The sequence below is a fragment of the Halichoerus grypus genome, chromosome 2, assembly GCF_964656455.1.
Source record: "Halichoerus grypus chromosome 2, mHalGry1.hap1.1, whole genome shotgun sequence".
NCBI classification, from domain to species: Eukaryota; Metazoa; Chordata; class Mammalia; order Carnivora; family Phocidae; genus Halichoerus; species Halichoerus grypus.
The window spans coordinates 35,243,275-35,259,792 of NC_135713.1; the positions used below are offsets into that span (position 1 = coordinate 35,243,275).

At 37.6% G+C, this 16,518-nt stretch overlaps 1 protein-coding gene across 1 annotated transcript in view; it reads right to left on the bottom strand.

The window, feature by feature from the left end:
* Positions 1–9,110: 9,110 nt before the first annotated feature.
* Positions 9,111–16,518, bottom strand: part of HCN1 (hyperpolarization activated cyclic nucleotide gated potassium channel 1) — a 399,792-nt gene continuing 392,384 nt past the window's right edge. Inside the window, exon 8 of the mRNA XM_036111774.2 lies at positions 9,111–15,798. Coding sequence (XP_035967667.2) covers positions 14,933–15,798 — 866 coding nt within the window. The 3' untranslated portion in view covers positions 9,111–14,932. The remainder of the gene's footprint in view (positions 15,799–16,518) is intronic.

Here is a 16,518-nt window from a genome sequence, read left to right on the forward strand (position 1 = left end):
TAATTAACTCACACTAAGTTTCTAGAAAACTATTTTCTTCCTGGTAAAAAAAATAGAAAAGTTGTAAAACAATGGAACAATATGGAAAAGGGGAGTTGGATGATTCATAGACGAATCCACTTTTATCATATTCACACCAAAATATAAATTGTAACTCTCATTTATGCATGACAGACCAGGAAGTTGTCTCTGAAGTAAGAAGTATGCTAAAAAATACCACTCAAGTGTTAATAATTGGCCAGAGTCTAGGAGAACCAGATATGTTAAGAGCACCGGAAATATTTAATCTTTTCATGTCATACCCAATGGCAGAAATTCATGTCTATAAATTGTAGTTTCAGCTAAACTGTTAGCCTGCACAAGCACCTTGTTTTAAGATAAACATAGGCAAAAAAGGTCACAGAGTACTGTGACTGGTATAATAGTAAATCATCTTCCCTGACAATAACATGTCTCTTTCCTAGTTATATCCCCAGGACAATGAGGTAACTAAATTTAATCTCTAAAATAAATAATCTCTAAAATAATCTCTAAAAATAAATTAAATTTAAAAGTAAATTTCTCTTTCTCTTTTAACAGAGATTCATCTCCCCCCAAATCTGTTAAACCTCAATATCTACTTAGGCAATAAACAGTGCATGAAATGAACATCCCTAGGCTTCTGTTGATGGGCCAAGTGTCTGGTTAAATAGATGCTGCTGATTTGAAACTCCTGGAAGCTTCAATTTTCATTCTTCATAGTTCTTTGCTTGTTTTAGTTTTATCCTGTTATCACCTGTCCCACAGACCTTGAACAACTATGTTCACCATAGTAACACTAAAGTACTCTGACATGAGGTGAATGTTTTCTTTCTGACTTTATATATATATATATATATATATCTCAATCACAAAGTAATAGAAGTTTAGACCTCAGCTCTGGGAACAAAGCTTTAAGAACCAAATCCTGATGATCTCCCACAGAGTGCTTATCAGCCCCCAAAATGTTACGGTTTTGTAATTGTAGTAAGAGATTTTAAAGTATCAGTTCTTAAAAAATGGTCTTGTATCTCCTCCCTGGGATCTTGCTGTCCAGCAATGAACCTGAACTTAAAGGGCAGGGCAAGGGAGAATGTCAAATTCTTAGGTGCAGGGTGCTTGCTTCATGCCAGAGGACTTCGATGACCCATAGACACCTACAGAGCTTCAGTTACCCAATTCCCATCTCTCTCAGAACATCAAGTAGGCGGTTGGACACTTTAATTGGATCTGCACTTCAAAGAGGAGAGTACTTGGAATGATGTCTTTCAAAAACCTGCCTCTTCCTAGATAAGTCATAAAGACAAGTCTTTATATGTGTAACCAAATCTGTGTGTGCACACATGTGCATGTGTGCATGCACATATTTTATCATCAACTTCACCAACAACATGCACTCTATTACAGGTTCTTACTTTAAGGAGGCACGATTATAGTAACGTTTAGCATCAAATGTATCATACATGGCATCCTATCTGGAGCTTGACCTCTAGTGCACCAGGCTTCAGGATAAATTCTACTGAAACAAATTATGTGTTAAGAGGGGGCTCATAGTCCCATCTCTGTATCATGTCTCATGGAGAATCTTGCTGGGGCCAGAATGCCAATGAAGGGACATTGCTCTCTTACTATTTCACCTTTGTGGGACAGACATGAGAAAGTAGCCTCATCAGTAATCAGATTGACTGACATCAAGAAGACCGGATATGTGGTTGTCCACTGTTCACAGAAGTCATCCGGAAATATCAGTGGCCAAACACCTGGAGATCTTAGGCTCTAAGAATGTTATAGTGAATAAAAGCCTGAATTCCCCTGGAAAATTGAGATCGCATGCCTATCTCCTTCTGCTAGGAAAACTGGGAATGAGGTATCAGACTCACCTAGTTCATATTCCAGGTAGCCCAGCATGATTAGAAAATTCTAGAGGGGAAGGGGGTGGGGGGATGGGCTAGCCTGGTGATGGGTATTAAGGAGGGCACGTTCTGCATGGAGCACTGGGTGTTATACACAAACAATGAATCATGGAACACTACATCAAAAACTAATGATGTAATATATGGTGATTAACATAACATAATAATTTAAAAAATGAAAAGAAAAAATAATAAAGCTTTCTTGAAAATTCGAAAAAAAAAAAAGAAAATGCTGTTCATTTTACCTACAAAGTTTGATGTGAGCCAAGAGTTGGGATAAACTTTTCGCAAAATTTATCTCATGTAGTCTTCATAGCCACCCAACGAAGTATAAATTCTTTCCATTCTCCATTTTCTAATTATGGAAACTAGACTATAACAAGATTATATAACTCTACTGGGGCTACCTGGTAAGTGGTAGAGCCAGTTTTCGTAGCTAGCTTTTCTAAACACTGCAGATACATAGACATGACAGATAAATAGAAGCTCATTTATAAAACATTGCCCAGATTTATTTATTTTTATAATGTCAATCTATTATTGTTAGCATTAAAAAAGTATTACAGAAAGCGGTATATGTATTGGACTGATGTGAGATTAAGCAGCATTGCTGCCTGTGACACCAAAATTGGTCTCAAATGAGGAACTCATAACACCTAACATGTATTAATTTCTTCCTCCCCATTTCTAATTAAGAAGTGCTGGGAGGCAGGCAAGGAAAGGCAGTGTGACCAAGGGTAAGTTTAAGGATGGTCCAGGATAAAATTATTATTTTTTTTTTTTCATTTTTTTTTAAATTTATTTTTAAGTTTTTTTTTTAATTTTTTTATTGTTATGTTAATCCCCATACATTACATCATTAGTTTTAGATATAGTGTTCCATGATTCATTGTTTGTGCATAACACCCAGTGCTCCATGCAGAACGTGCCCTCCTCAATACCCATCACCAGGCTAACCCATCCTCCCAACCCCCTCCCCTCTAGAACCCTCAGTTTGTTTTTCAGAGTCCATTGTCTCTCATGGTTCTTCTAGCCAAACTGTGGAAAGAGCCAAGATGTCCATCAACAGATGAATGGATAAAGAAGATGTGGTATATATATACGATGGAATATTATGCAGCCATCAAAAGGAATAAGATCTTGCCATTTGCAACGACGTGGATGGAACTGGAGGGTATTATGCTGAGCGAAATAAGTCAAACAGAGAAAGACATGTATCATATGACCTCACTAATATGAGGAATTCTTAATCTCAGGAAACAAACTGAGGGTTGCTGGAGTGGGGGGTGGGGTGGGAGGGATGGGGTGACTGGGTGATGGACACTGGGGAGGGTATGTGTTCTGGTAAGCGCTGTGAATTGTGCAAGACTGTTGAATCTCAGATCTGTACCTCTGAAACAAATAATGCAATGTATGTTAAGAAAGAAAAAAAGAAGAAGAGGAATGTAGCAGGAGGGGAAGAATGAAGGGGGGGAAACAGGATAAAATTATTAAATAGAAAGTTTGTCATCAGTCTCAGTGTCTTCACAAGAACTTCAAAATTTTCAGGATGAAAGACTCTGCCCAAGAGTTCCCTTAATTCCCACACTAAGAGTCTTGACTGAACTCTATCATGGCTTCTGTTGGCCCAAGACCATCTCCCTAGAATAACCACAGCCCCCCTCAAATTACCTGCCTGAGAAAACACTGCCAAAATAATTTACTCTTTGTTCCAGCCAAAATATGACTCTAGGCCCCTGACATCTTTTTTCTTGGAGTAGGTACTTTAAAAACTTGCAATTATAAATCCTTTCTCTCCCCTGTGAGATGTAAATATTCTACCAGCCAGAAATATCTCCTCAAGGACCTGGGAGCCATCTCTTTGAAATGGAAACATCCAGAGCTCTCCTGTCTCCCAGTTCCTGGGAGCAAGGGGGTAAACCTAATTATTATGGATGTCTCACTCCAATTTGCAAAACTTAACTCCCTAAAGATTTAAAAGTTTGTTTCTTCATCAGATAAGCACCAATCAACAAATTCAGATATCCTAATCATATGGATTCCTCCCCCTTAATAAGCTTAGAATTCAGCACTTTTCTTTGGCATACCCCAACATTTAAAAAGGCTCCCACTTTTTTTGTGGCATCCAGTGAGCTCAGTTTACACTGAGTCTCTCTCCCCAGTTGCAGTTGTCTGAAAAAAATCCATCTTACCACATTTCACAAGTGTCCAGCTTTGTTTCTCTTCAGCTTTTTCTAGACTTTCCTGTCTAGCCAATATCCCTTGCTATAATACTCAGCATTGACTTGACATCTTCAGAAATGTCCTTAAACCTAGAAGTCCCCTAAAATTTCTTTTCTATTGATTTGCTTCTCTAGGGCTTTACTAGCTCTGTACTTCTAAAATATTAATTCACGTGTGGATCACATAGGGATCTTGTTAAAATTTAGACTCCTGCCAGGAGTTATAGGGTAGGGCTCAGGATTCTGTACTTGCTTTCAGACTTCCACATAATACAGATGGTGCAAGTCCATGCACTTTCTTTCAGTAGCAAGGCATAGGGAGACACCTCATTATGTTGCTCTACAGACCCTTTTTGGTCATTGTTGAATGATCAGCTCAATAAAACTCTCTCTGATTATGCTACTTAAACAGCAAATCCTCCCCGATCCGTATTCTTGATACTCCTTTCTCTCTTCTCTACATTGTTTTCCTCCAAAGCTCCTTTCACCATCTGAATTATTTTATTTTTATTTATTTGTTATGTATTTCTTCCTAGAATGGTAAAAGCTACATGAAGGCACAGATTTGTGTCCTTCTTTTGTCATATTCACGTTGTCTAGAACATGTGTTGACATACCATAGGTGCTCAAGACATGAATTTGATGAATTAATTAGAGTAACCTAGATTATAGGTAGAATTAATGGCTTAGTTTGACTGAACCTCTAAGGTGACATGTATAACAAGAAAATGGAAACAAATGAAACTAAATTCAGTGATTAAGTAGCAGGAATTCCAGGCAACATGGAGAAAATATCATGGATGAAAGGAACAATAGACTTTCTTCAGATGTTACCATCCAGGTGACTTCCCTGGCTGTTCAAGGAATCAGCTTCTATTGGGCAATCTGCAAGATTAACTAATTAATTAATTTTTGCAAAATAATATCCATATGCTTTCTACTTTTAGTCATTTTTAATGACTATATTTTGCATTTCAAATTTTATAAATCTGATGATGGGAAACCTGTAGGAAAATAGACTACACTTTGCTGTTTTTGAATTAATTTAATAATTTTGTTCCTTGCTGTTGCCTCTTCTTACTCACTTTTATTCTTCCTAGCCCCAAATCTTTACTTTTATTGTAAAATGTACTGTCATATCAAAATTCGAGTATCTGTTCAGCAGTGAGTTTACCACAGAGTGCAGCACAAATCCCTGTATGCATCAGCATTTAGGACAATGGTTCTTCACCCTACCAACACCTCCTTTTTTACAACCAATATTTTATAATAGCCCCATTACTCTCCTGAAATGGTAGTCATTGATAGAATCAAATTAAAAAAAATAGTTTGTTATGCCTTACATGTAATATGAATGAAACCTAAAGAAAAAGATATTTTGAGTAAAATAAAAAAAAATGAATGTGTAAATACTAGCACACAGTTATATCAGAACCTTTTTAAAAGATTCTCATTTTCCCCGTACGACCCCACACTCTAGGGATTGGTACCCACAAGACTGGAATTCTACATAAAGAATTCCGCTATTGTGGGGCGCCTGGGTGGCTCAGTCGTTAAGCATCTGCCTTCAGCTCAGGTCATGATCTCAGGGTCCTGGGATCGAGCCCCGCATTGGGCTCCCTGCTCAGCGGGAAGCCTGCTTCTCCCTCTCCCACTCCCCCTGCTTGTGTTCCCTCTCTCACTGGGTCTCTCTCTGTCAAATAAATAAATAAAATCTTTAAAAAAAAAAAAAGAATTCTGCTATTGTAAGTAAATGAGAAGATATGTATCTTTGACAGTATGCAGTTTCGTGTGAATGTGCACAGTATTCGTTGACTTCTTATGTTTAAGTTCTGGAAAATTGTGACAACTTTTCACTCTTGCGGGTGCTCCTGTGGTAGCAGAAACTCCCCATGTACACCTAGCAATTTCCTTCCTGCTGAGCCTCTCTTTGACTGCCCGTAGGTTTGCTTCTCTCTTGGCTGGAAAGCTGCCTTTGGTTGTTTTTTTAAATTTCTGAATAGGCATCATTATTAGGCCTTTTCATATTCTCAGTTCAGTCCATATCATCCTCTCTCCAAAATAGTCATATTCTTCTGGAAGGGAAGATTTATAGTGATGCTATTGTTAATGTGTTATAGATAAGAAGTCTGTTCTTATCTATATTAGTTCTGAAGCATAAACATAAAAATGTCTCATTTTCCAAAACTTTCCTCCTTCCTATTGTATCCTGTATTTGTATTATCTTGAAACTGAGTTCCTATCACCTGTGGCTTCTCCCTTCCCTTTTGCATTTCTATTGTCATCATAAACTATGTAGTTCTCTCTCATTTTTAAAATATGTTATTTAGGAAGATTTTGTGACTTCCTTTGGAATTTTTGCTTAAGGCATACGTTTTAGCTCCATTATACACAAAAGCACATGATTACTTGATAGGATTTGTCATAGTAAATAAGCAGATTACGAAGTACATTGTTAAGAAAGGCCCATAAAATACATTTTTAAAAAGACTGAGGAATCTATAAAACCATGCCAGAAGGAAACTAAGGAGAGAGAATGTGGAACTAAGTGATGGCAAAAATCAGCCCCTTTATAATAAACCAAATTCTGTGTCACATATTCTAAGAAATCTTCATAAACTCTGCAATGTCATATTCCCCTTTGGTCTTTAGCACTAACCCTGTGACATTCCTTGCTATCAAAAGGAATATTTAAAGCTCTTTTCAGATAAATATTTGATCTCCTTTGGTGTCATTTCCCCTCTTTCCCTGCATTGTACTTGAATTACTTTTCCAATGTGTATTGTCAGCGAAGCTTGTTTCCTTGTGATTCCAAGGGTTTGTAGGTTCTATGGATCCTGAAAGAATTCCTGATAGATGGGCAGATAGAAGTCTTATTTATGTATAAAAGATTAAGCTAGGACAGTTTAAAAATTGAGATGTGCTGTGCCTTTGTTTTTGGCTGGTGGTCAATCCTCTGAATTTCTCTTGCCTTCCTATCTAAAATAAATGAATAAAACCACTTCTCAAAATTTCCAAAGCCATGGTCTCCTTATATAACATGAGCCCTTGAGTCTGTCAAATACTTTGTATGTAACTCAGGGATGATAGCACCTTTAGAAATGTCACAGTTTCTTGTGCAAGAAACTTATGCACAGTTTCTCTTTGTTTTGGGTTTCTGTTTTTGTTTTTTTCCATCAAAACACATGTGTTTTAAGAAATTTGTGCTTGAGGGGCGCCTGGGTAGCTCAATTGGATGAGCATCTGACTCTTGATTTCAGCTCAGGTCTTGATCTCAGGGTCATGAGTTTGAGCCCCACGTTGGTCTTCACCCTGGGTGTGGAGACTACTTAAAAAAAAAAGAAAAGAAAAAAGAAATATGTTGTGCTTGAGACCATAGGCAGGAATTCCTTCAGATGAGCTATCACAGACACCTAACATTTTACAGATATGAACTAACTCCTTACGTAGATATAACTGTTGAAGTGACTTAAAAATGCATGCAGGAAAGTTTACCTTTTACTCTCCTACAATGTATGTTACAACTTAAAAGAAAACGTATGTCCCAAACCTACTTAGGGCCAGAACTTTTCTGGGACATATTATACTGGCTATTTGGAAAGTAGTTAATATTCATGATAAAATGCTTGAGCAGTTTTCTGACAGACTTTCAAGAAATTAAGATATCTACTGAGAGCATTTCCTTACCCAACTAATACTCTGATTTATAAAGAGGTTAATGATTTTTAACCAATAATTTTCTAAAAAATGATTGTCAAACCAATCATTTTTTTTCTTACAAAATAGTTTTACCTAGAAGGAATCTTTGCATTGATTTGCTTACTCACAACCCTCTTGTCAAGTTTAAACTAAAACTTTGACATACGTTTGTAGTCAATTTAGTTCAGAAATTGTTTGAACAAACTAGCGAAAGTCTCAAAACTTGCCAACATTCATAGCTTGAAGCAATTAAAATCATGTAAAAGATTTTTGCTAATGTAGCTCATGTGAAGGCGAATAACAACCTAGCTTCAGAAAGACTAAACTTTGTTTAGAGGTACCAGTTTAAGAAGTTATTATCTGAGAGTTTCACACATGGAGAAATTAAGAGTCAATGCCATTTATTCATAGAAATGTAGACTGTCATACGTAAATAATCATCCATTTAAAAATAACTATGCAAAACAAGCCCAAATTGATGGCTTTGATCATTGTTCTTCTGTGAGAGTAAAAATAACTTAGGATAGATATAAAGTTATAAAATGATTAGACCTTTAAAAGTAAAATATCACAGATCTTTAGATTCTTGAGAGTTTGAATTTGGGAAGACATATGTATATATATATAGAGAGAGAGAGAGAGAGAGGAGGGGAGAGTGAGAGAGAGAGTGGGAGAGAGAGTCTTTTGGAACATATCTAGAAGGACTTCAGATGCAATTTATGAGCCATGCATAAAAACAATCACATTTTGTTTTTGATTGCAAATAGTGATGCTAAACTACATCATTTGCTGTTAAAGAAAATAGGGCTTCAAATGAGTTTTGGCTAACTCCTAAAATGGGATTTACTATTACTGAGATAAACCACTGTTGAGAATATTCGTATCAACTTGCTGTGAGTCCTGAAGGCTGTTCTGAATTGTTGGGGGAGTCAAACATATTTTGATTCATGCAAACATCTCTGGGATATGTGTTTGGCATTTTAAGGTAATTTCTTTGAGGAGGGCAGTAATCACTTGGATCTTTTAATATGTTTGTTAACAAGCCAATATAGTTAATATACTTTGATCCTTGGTATGGAGATGTATGGAGAATGCATGCTACATAGTGTATACAAACTTTTTCTGTTAAACACTAATTTTCTCAAATGAAATACTTCATTATGTTAGATATCAGAATATCATACTTAGAGCAATTCAGAACTGTACATTTTCAACAGAATTGTAGTATGTTAGGTTGGTAATAGATCTTGGAGAATAGTTAAGCAAACAACTTTTATTTGGAATTGCTTGGAAACTAAGGCCTTGGACAAATACATTACAAGAAACAAATGAGAATACATTCGGCAAACTTCTTTTGAATCTTTCAAACTTTCCTGTGTTATGCTCTTTCTTCTCTCAAAAATAAATCTCCCATATCTGAGTGGTTTTCCCTCATAAATTTAAGAGAAACTAAAAAAATCTTTCAAAAAATATCTTTGCCTCTATGAATCTAAATTTTCTCTGTGGAAAGATAGGATTAGTCTGGTAAAAAAAGACAATTTGTTTCTCTTTTGTAAAATTGCTTCACTATTAAAAGAATGTCTGAATAACTCTGAAACACTTATATTTAATTATGTAAATCTAATGAAAACATAAAATCGTCCTTATCTTTCAAACAATTATTATATTTACTCAGACATGTTCAATTAAATAAATAAATACTCTCCTCTGCTCAACTGTTATTACTTAACAGTTTAGGCAAAGCAATTTCCATTTCAACTTCTCATCCCCATTGTCCTGTTCAGCAAAGTCTTTCCTTGGGATCTAGCCCCTCCTCAGGGTTGTGTGGGATTGTAAATAGCAACCCCCCCCATTTGCTGTCACAAATGACTTTTCCTGTCATGTTAGCAAAACACACATTTCAACATGTATCCACCCAACTGGAAATCTTGGTTTCATAGAATTATGAAGATAAGGCATAAAACTGTAAAACCATTGGTCTGATACTAAAAGCACTTTCGAAGGTTTAAAACCAGCATTTCTCGTTCAGTTTCTGCCCTCCTTCAGCCTGAGATATTGGCCGATGGGCCCAATCAGCTGTGCTGGTGAACATCCATACTCAAGCAAAGCATGTTTCCTTTGTCAAGTAAGGTTAATTCTTTGTCCGGCATTTAATACATTACTCTTGGAAACAAATCCAGAACCTTATGGACAGCGCCTTTTAATATTGCCTTTCAATAATTCTCTCAGTGTGATGGGGCAAATCAGGGCAAGACTTCTACCACAGAAACCCTTCAAAGCCCCTTTTGCCCCATCAGAGTCTCAATAGGAAGCAGGGCCAGGACGAAGGAAGCAACTGAAGCAGGGTCATGCAGGCGCAGGGTTGGATCTTGTCTTCATTTAAGATGGTGACATTTATTCATTATCAACTATTACTTTAATTTTGGTGTTTTAAAAGTTGCATTAAAATATTTGCTTTTGTTATTGAGATTTGGGCCACTTCAGATTTTGTGCATGAGGCCTCACCTTTGTTACCCTTGTGCTGGCCTCGCTTAGGGAGACCATCTCCCTATCTGATGGCTCAGTGGCAGAGAGAACATGTTTGAATTTGGGGAAAAGGGAGCAATGATTTCACTGGGAGAGTATTCAAAATTGAAAAGCAGCCAGGTATTACAAAACTGCAAATATTTTCTTCTGAATAACATAATGGAATTACCTTTGTCTTGTGATAGATTTGTGAATATGCCATGAAATTCTTCCTATATAGAAAAGCTCATGTTTTTCATGCCCTGAAGCTATAAAGAAAATGATGATGAACAAAGTGACAAATATTAACAGAAATGTTAATTGCCCCCAGGGAAGGAAGGAATGTGGCATTTGGCCAAAAGCTCCAAAATGGGAGGAGAATATGGGTCTTCTGGCTGGATTTGCTCCTGCATCCTTGATGAATTTAAGTAAGGTAATTTATACTTTCTCTGCTCCCTTTTAAAAGCAAGAGAGTTCTCTTCATGATTGAATTCATTGTTGGCCGGTTTATAAAAAAATAGATGCCATTTTTAAAAAGGACAGAACCAAAATTGCTTAAGAAAGTCCCTCCCTCCCAGGGCCAGTAGCAGGCATACTTAACCCTGAATACAACAGCAAATTTTCTTTATGCCATCTTATTTTCCTGGAAAGAGGACATATTAAATAAAGTTATAGAACCGAGCTAACAATTTAGTGCATGCAGCCAGTCACACTTGCTTAAATTTTTGACCATTACTTTCAGGACTCAAAATAGCTATTGATGCTCAGCATCCAATTATTCTAAGAGGACTACATTTCTTTTGTATTGCAGAGCATGAGTAATTTTCAAATAGGCCGAACACGTCATAAAATTTTGCTAGGTGCAGTGTAGATGAACAAAATAATCAGACTTGGGTTTTATGGCACAAATTCTAGAAGGATAGAAGCATCAAGGAGATAAATCTTGTGCACACAGCCTAATGTCATAGATTATGAAAGTAAAATTCATAAGAGCAAAGTAGCATAGTAAAATTATAAAATTAACAAATATAAACACTTAAATTTAAGAAGTCATGGGGACTTTTAAAAATAGGCCTGAAAGATGATAGAGATCACTTCTATTTTAAAGTGTAAATAATTCAGGATTTAAAATAATAACATCTAAAGTTTAAAACACATCATATTGTTTAAATTACCCAAGTCCTTTAGGAACTAGCCTAACTTGACTGTATACTTTGTAATGTCCTGCAGATGTTATGCTCACTTAAGTTTATAAATTGCAAAATAACCACCATTTTAAAGTGGGATGGCATCCGTCAGGGAATCATTCACTTATGGAGTGGTCCCTGAGACCCAGAGACAGGCTATTTATTTGATAAATAGAATCTATTGCCATTCCTGCCATTTATCCTTACAGTTTTCAAGAATCCTTCGTTCAATGCAATAAACGCTATGTCAGGCTTTTAGGTCTGATTCAAAATCCACTTGTAAAGGGAGGTTCTATCACTATCAAAAGCCTTTGCAAGGCCGAAGGCTGTCATAAAAGAGGATTGTATAATAAATTGTAAGGTGATTTTTTTCCATCTCTAAATCTAATAGCACAGAAATGACTGTGTTTTGGAATTGGGCAACAACCACATGTTAAGGAGGTACAGAGCAAAGAATAAGTAGACTTCAACTAGTACTATATGGAAGAGGTAAAACACAGGGACAACTGGGAAACCCACATTCTATTTACCTTCCTCGCTACAATCATGAGCTTATCTATAATTAATTTTATAATGACTATCAAGCATAAGCCTACTTGGAGATCTTACGATGTAAAGGTAGAAAGAGGCAAATCTGTTCTCATTAATAAAACAAAACATTTGATTAGAGTATACTGATAAAATAAACTATTCATGATGTTAGTTTATTTTCTGTTGAATTTATTAATAATCTTTATATATATTTATATATGTATGGCTTTGAGCAAAGACAAAAGAAATACTCTAATTCGTCCCTGATCATAACAGTTGTTGTAAGAATCAGCTATTCTACTATTTTCCCAGCAGCAGAAAGACCAATCTTTTCAATAATACATTTCTTTCTGTACAGATTAAAACTCCATACTCATGGGCTTAACTATGTACAGAGAAAAGAGGTCACTTTTCAACTAGCAATGGACTTTTATATTACAGGAATGTGAGTCAATTTTTTTTCTTAATCTAAGCATATATATTCATACATATGTATGTATATAATTTACCCTGTACCATTTATTTTTAGTTTAACATATAAACCTTAGTTTTTTGTCCATTCTGTTACAAAGTGAATAAAAATTTTATGGTTGCACTGAAAGACCATGCAATTCAATTTTGCTTATGTTTCTCAATAGTGCTCAAAATAAAAAACCAAAAATTTATATATAAAAATATTTCACTACCAAACCCATTAGTACTATCAAATGTAAACCTTTAATAATTTAAAGGACCAATACATGATCTTAGTAAATTGAAGTTAATTCTCAATATTTTAATAAAATAAAGGAGTTTTGTACTGATATGTAAATGGTCTTGCAGCTTTCCCATAGGTTCTAGGTAGACTGAACAATCCCCTTCTTACACCATTCCTGACATGCCATCAGATGTCACCAGCATGTTAATGACAGCATTACATTGAGTAGCATTGTTGATTACTTCCACACAAGCTGGGATCTGTTAGAAAGGAAACATAACAACTCATTTTGGTATTATAGGTATTATATCCGTGAAAGGCATAACAGGCAGCATGGATCCATTTTAGAGTTTTTGCTTTAGTTTTGTTTTCTGTCCTCAAGTCTGTCTGGAGGCCCTGCCCCATTTAATGTGTGACCTTTGTTAAGTTCTTCTTGAATGTATCGCCAGGGTCAAAGATACCAAAGACCTCCACTTCAGGTCATTCTCTTAACTTGGGTTATTTACAGAAGTCGGTTATTAGGAATCTTCCAATTGTGTTCCAGTCATCCACCACATTTGTGGGATGCATTAGGCACAAATGATTACTAAGGGACTTCTCTGAGAAGCAGCAGATGTTCACAGATCATGGAGAGAAGGAAACAGACAAACAAACAATGCTCACATTCAGTTTGCCCCTTGCTTTCTGTCATCACGTCCATACATTTTCCAGCACGTTCCGAGTAACAAACCTCCTATCTAAGGGCTATGTTAGTCACCACATGCCTTAAGATTTACTAACCATTTTATTACAATATACATAGAACAAAATGTGTGTTCCCAAACAGACATGATGCTATCGTGTATTTAGTTATTTTAAATCAACACCAGGGTAAACTACCAACTACCAACAGTAAAGACACAGAACACACTGGCAACTCCAAATCAAGCTGTGGTTTACAAATCATTATTTAAATAATAGTAATAATAGTAATAATATTAAATGAAAGTGAAAACCTCACTTCTAGACTTAAGTCAGAGATTCAAGTCAGCCTTATAGGAATTTTAAGATACGCAATTAATGAATGGTTATATTTTTCTAGAAATGAGAAATACTGTAAGCCTCTCCCTACAGTGACTGATCTGAACCTATATATTTTTTTTTCCCCAAAAAGCATGCAGGGACTATTTTCAGATGCTTGGTTATGGCAAGAAGGAAGAAAAGTAATGATTTTTTGGTGTAATACAAGCAATTTGTAGAATTGAGCATACAGTTTTGCATAAAACATTGCAGGTTAAAATAATATTGTAGGTTTCAAGCCATTGCATTACAGTTGAATAACTGTCACAATTAGGTTTTGTAAAATTTCAAACTCTAAGTTTTGAAGTGAAGCAATAAAACTAAATTCTTAAGTGATGACTTTTACCTTCATACAGCACAGAATAGCTATTTTTATTTGGGTTGAAAAAGTTATTTACAACTAACATTGATTGAGTCTTGGTAAAAGTCCGATAACACATGAAGACAAATATCCCCTCAGCTTTCTGAAAGATCAATGAACGTGTTTGAGGTTAGAGATATTCCTAACGGTGGCAATGCTAGTCTCCAACCGTGGCCAAGCATACGGCGTGTTCTGTAACCTAATTCAAAGTTGAAAGCACCAAAATACAATTTGGATCTAGAAAATGGGACTTGCTATTTAATTCTCCATAATTAATGATCAACAATTTAGATGCAGAGACACAGCTAATGAAAGAAGTTTTGGTTGGTGCTATTCAGTAGCTCACTTGAGTTGCCTTTTAAAAATCAGAGTTTTGTTTCCACTGAATCCAAGAACTCTTCCTAAAGTAGAGAAATACATATATCAAAGGAATTCAGTAAAAGTAGGTTAAAAATAAATGATCTTACAACAACATTTTAAATCCTTTAATGATTTAAAGAAAGGAAGACATATAACACTGAATGCTAAACAGGTCTTTTGAACTTCTCTTGGGAATTTAGATAGATATTTAATAGTAGATATATATTTATATATTTTACATTTTGCATGTAGGCCAGAGCTGTCTAAAATATCTCTTCGTAGTAGGCTATAGGAATCTATCAGGAGATAGAATAAAATAAGGTCTGAGAAGATGCTCAGTTTATTAGAGTATTTCTTTCTGCTTTGACAATCAGCAGGGATCATAAATTTGAAGCAAATCGTGGCTTTTCTGCCTCTGGGTCTGTAGTTAAGACGGAAGAAGACTCTCTCGGAAGAGCAGCTGCTGGTGGAGGGGGTGCGGGAGGGGCTCCGCGGTTAGGGGGAATGGCTCCCGAGGACATCTGTCGGAACAGGGTGACTCGCTGGGGGACGGTGCCCCTGCCCCCGGCCTGAAGGCCCGGGCCGTGAACGGCGGTCACGGGCTGAGGGATGGAGGCCAGGGACTCGCCCACAGTGGGATGAGGTCTGGAAATGAGAGTGGAAACCTCATGGGGCAGCGAGGGCTGCGAGGCCGACAGGGGCCTGACTTCTCGGGTCAGGCTGGCGTTGTGGAGCGCCTGCGTGCTCCTGTGCACGTCGTTTTTCGGCGTGGAGCCGCCGGGCGTCTGTGGCTGCGGGGGCGGCTGCGGGGGCTGCGGGGGCGGCTGGAGCTGCTGCTGCGTGAGTGACAGCTGGGAGGCAGTGGGGGAGGCGTAGTGGAAAGTTCGAGTGGCCAGCGGGCTCTGTACGGGAGGGCTGCAGACCGCAGTGGTGTAGGAGCAGGGCGACAGGATGGCGGACGGCTGGGGGGTCTGTGTGCTGGGGCTGGGGGAATGCAGGTTGCTGTGGGACAGACTGGTGGCTGTGTACACCGGCGGAGACTGTGTCCTCATGCGGGAGGTCGGAGTCGTGGTGGAGGAGGTGGAATTCAGGGCTGTCATTTGGGGATAACTGATTGGAGCGATTGCCTGCACCATCTCGCGGTCATGCTTCACGATCTGCTTCAGGATCTCGTTCTCCTGATTGTTGAAGACGCCGGTGTTCAGATCCTTCTGGAACTTTTGCAGAAGAATGGAATTTTTCTTTCCTGTCAGCGAAAGAGAGGGAGCCACTGAGAAAGCCTACAGATGACGGGTGACGAGCCCAGGGGAGAGTGGCTCCTGGAAACAGAAGTATGCCCATGTTTCACAGAAGACGCTCAAAAGCCAAGTACTCACCTTTAGACGCGAACGGAAAGATGGCTCCTGCCCTTCACGCTTCCTGTAGCTCCCCGGGAAATCTTACCTTCTGTGCAAGCCAAGTTGAAAAGTGTGTAATGTGGCAAAAGCCATCTTACAGAAGAAAGGGAGGTATCTGACCTGAGGGCTACTTTGAAGAGTGGGAGAAGAAAGGGCATTTGGATCAGGATGGGCCTGGAATGAAAATTTAAGTTTAAAGCTACTTTTTTTTTTTTTTTTTTCCAGGAAAGGACAGTAGAACACTTACTATGTGACAGCTACTCTACAAAAGGCTTTAGGTAGACTTAATTTATTTAATCCTCCACCCTTGGAGGTGGATGTGTTTATAAGCCTGTTTCACTCAGAAGGAGAACGGGACAGAGGAAGGTTAGAACAATGCCCAAGAGAGCCTGGTTAATAAGAAACAGGACTGGGGAAGGAAAACAGCAAATATGATTGCAGATTCTTACCAGCGGCATGCATCTGTATCATGTGAGTGCCTTCTAGAAATGCAGTCTCTTAATCCCCCTCCTACTTGCTGACCAAGATGCTGCATCTTACTAAGATCCTCAGGAGATTCTCACGTGCAA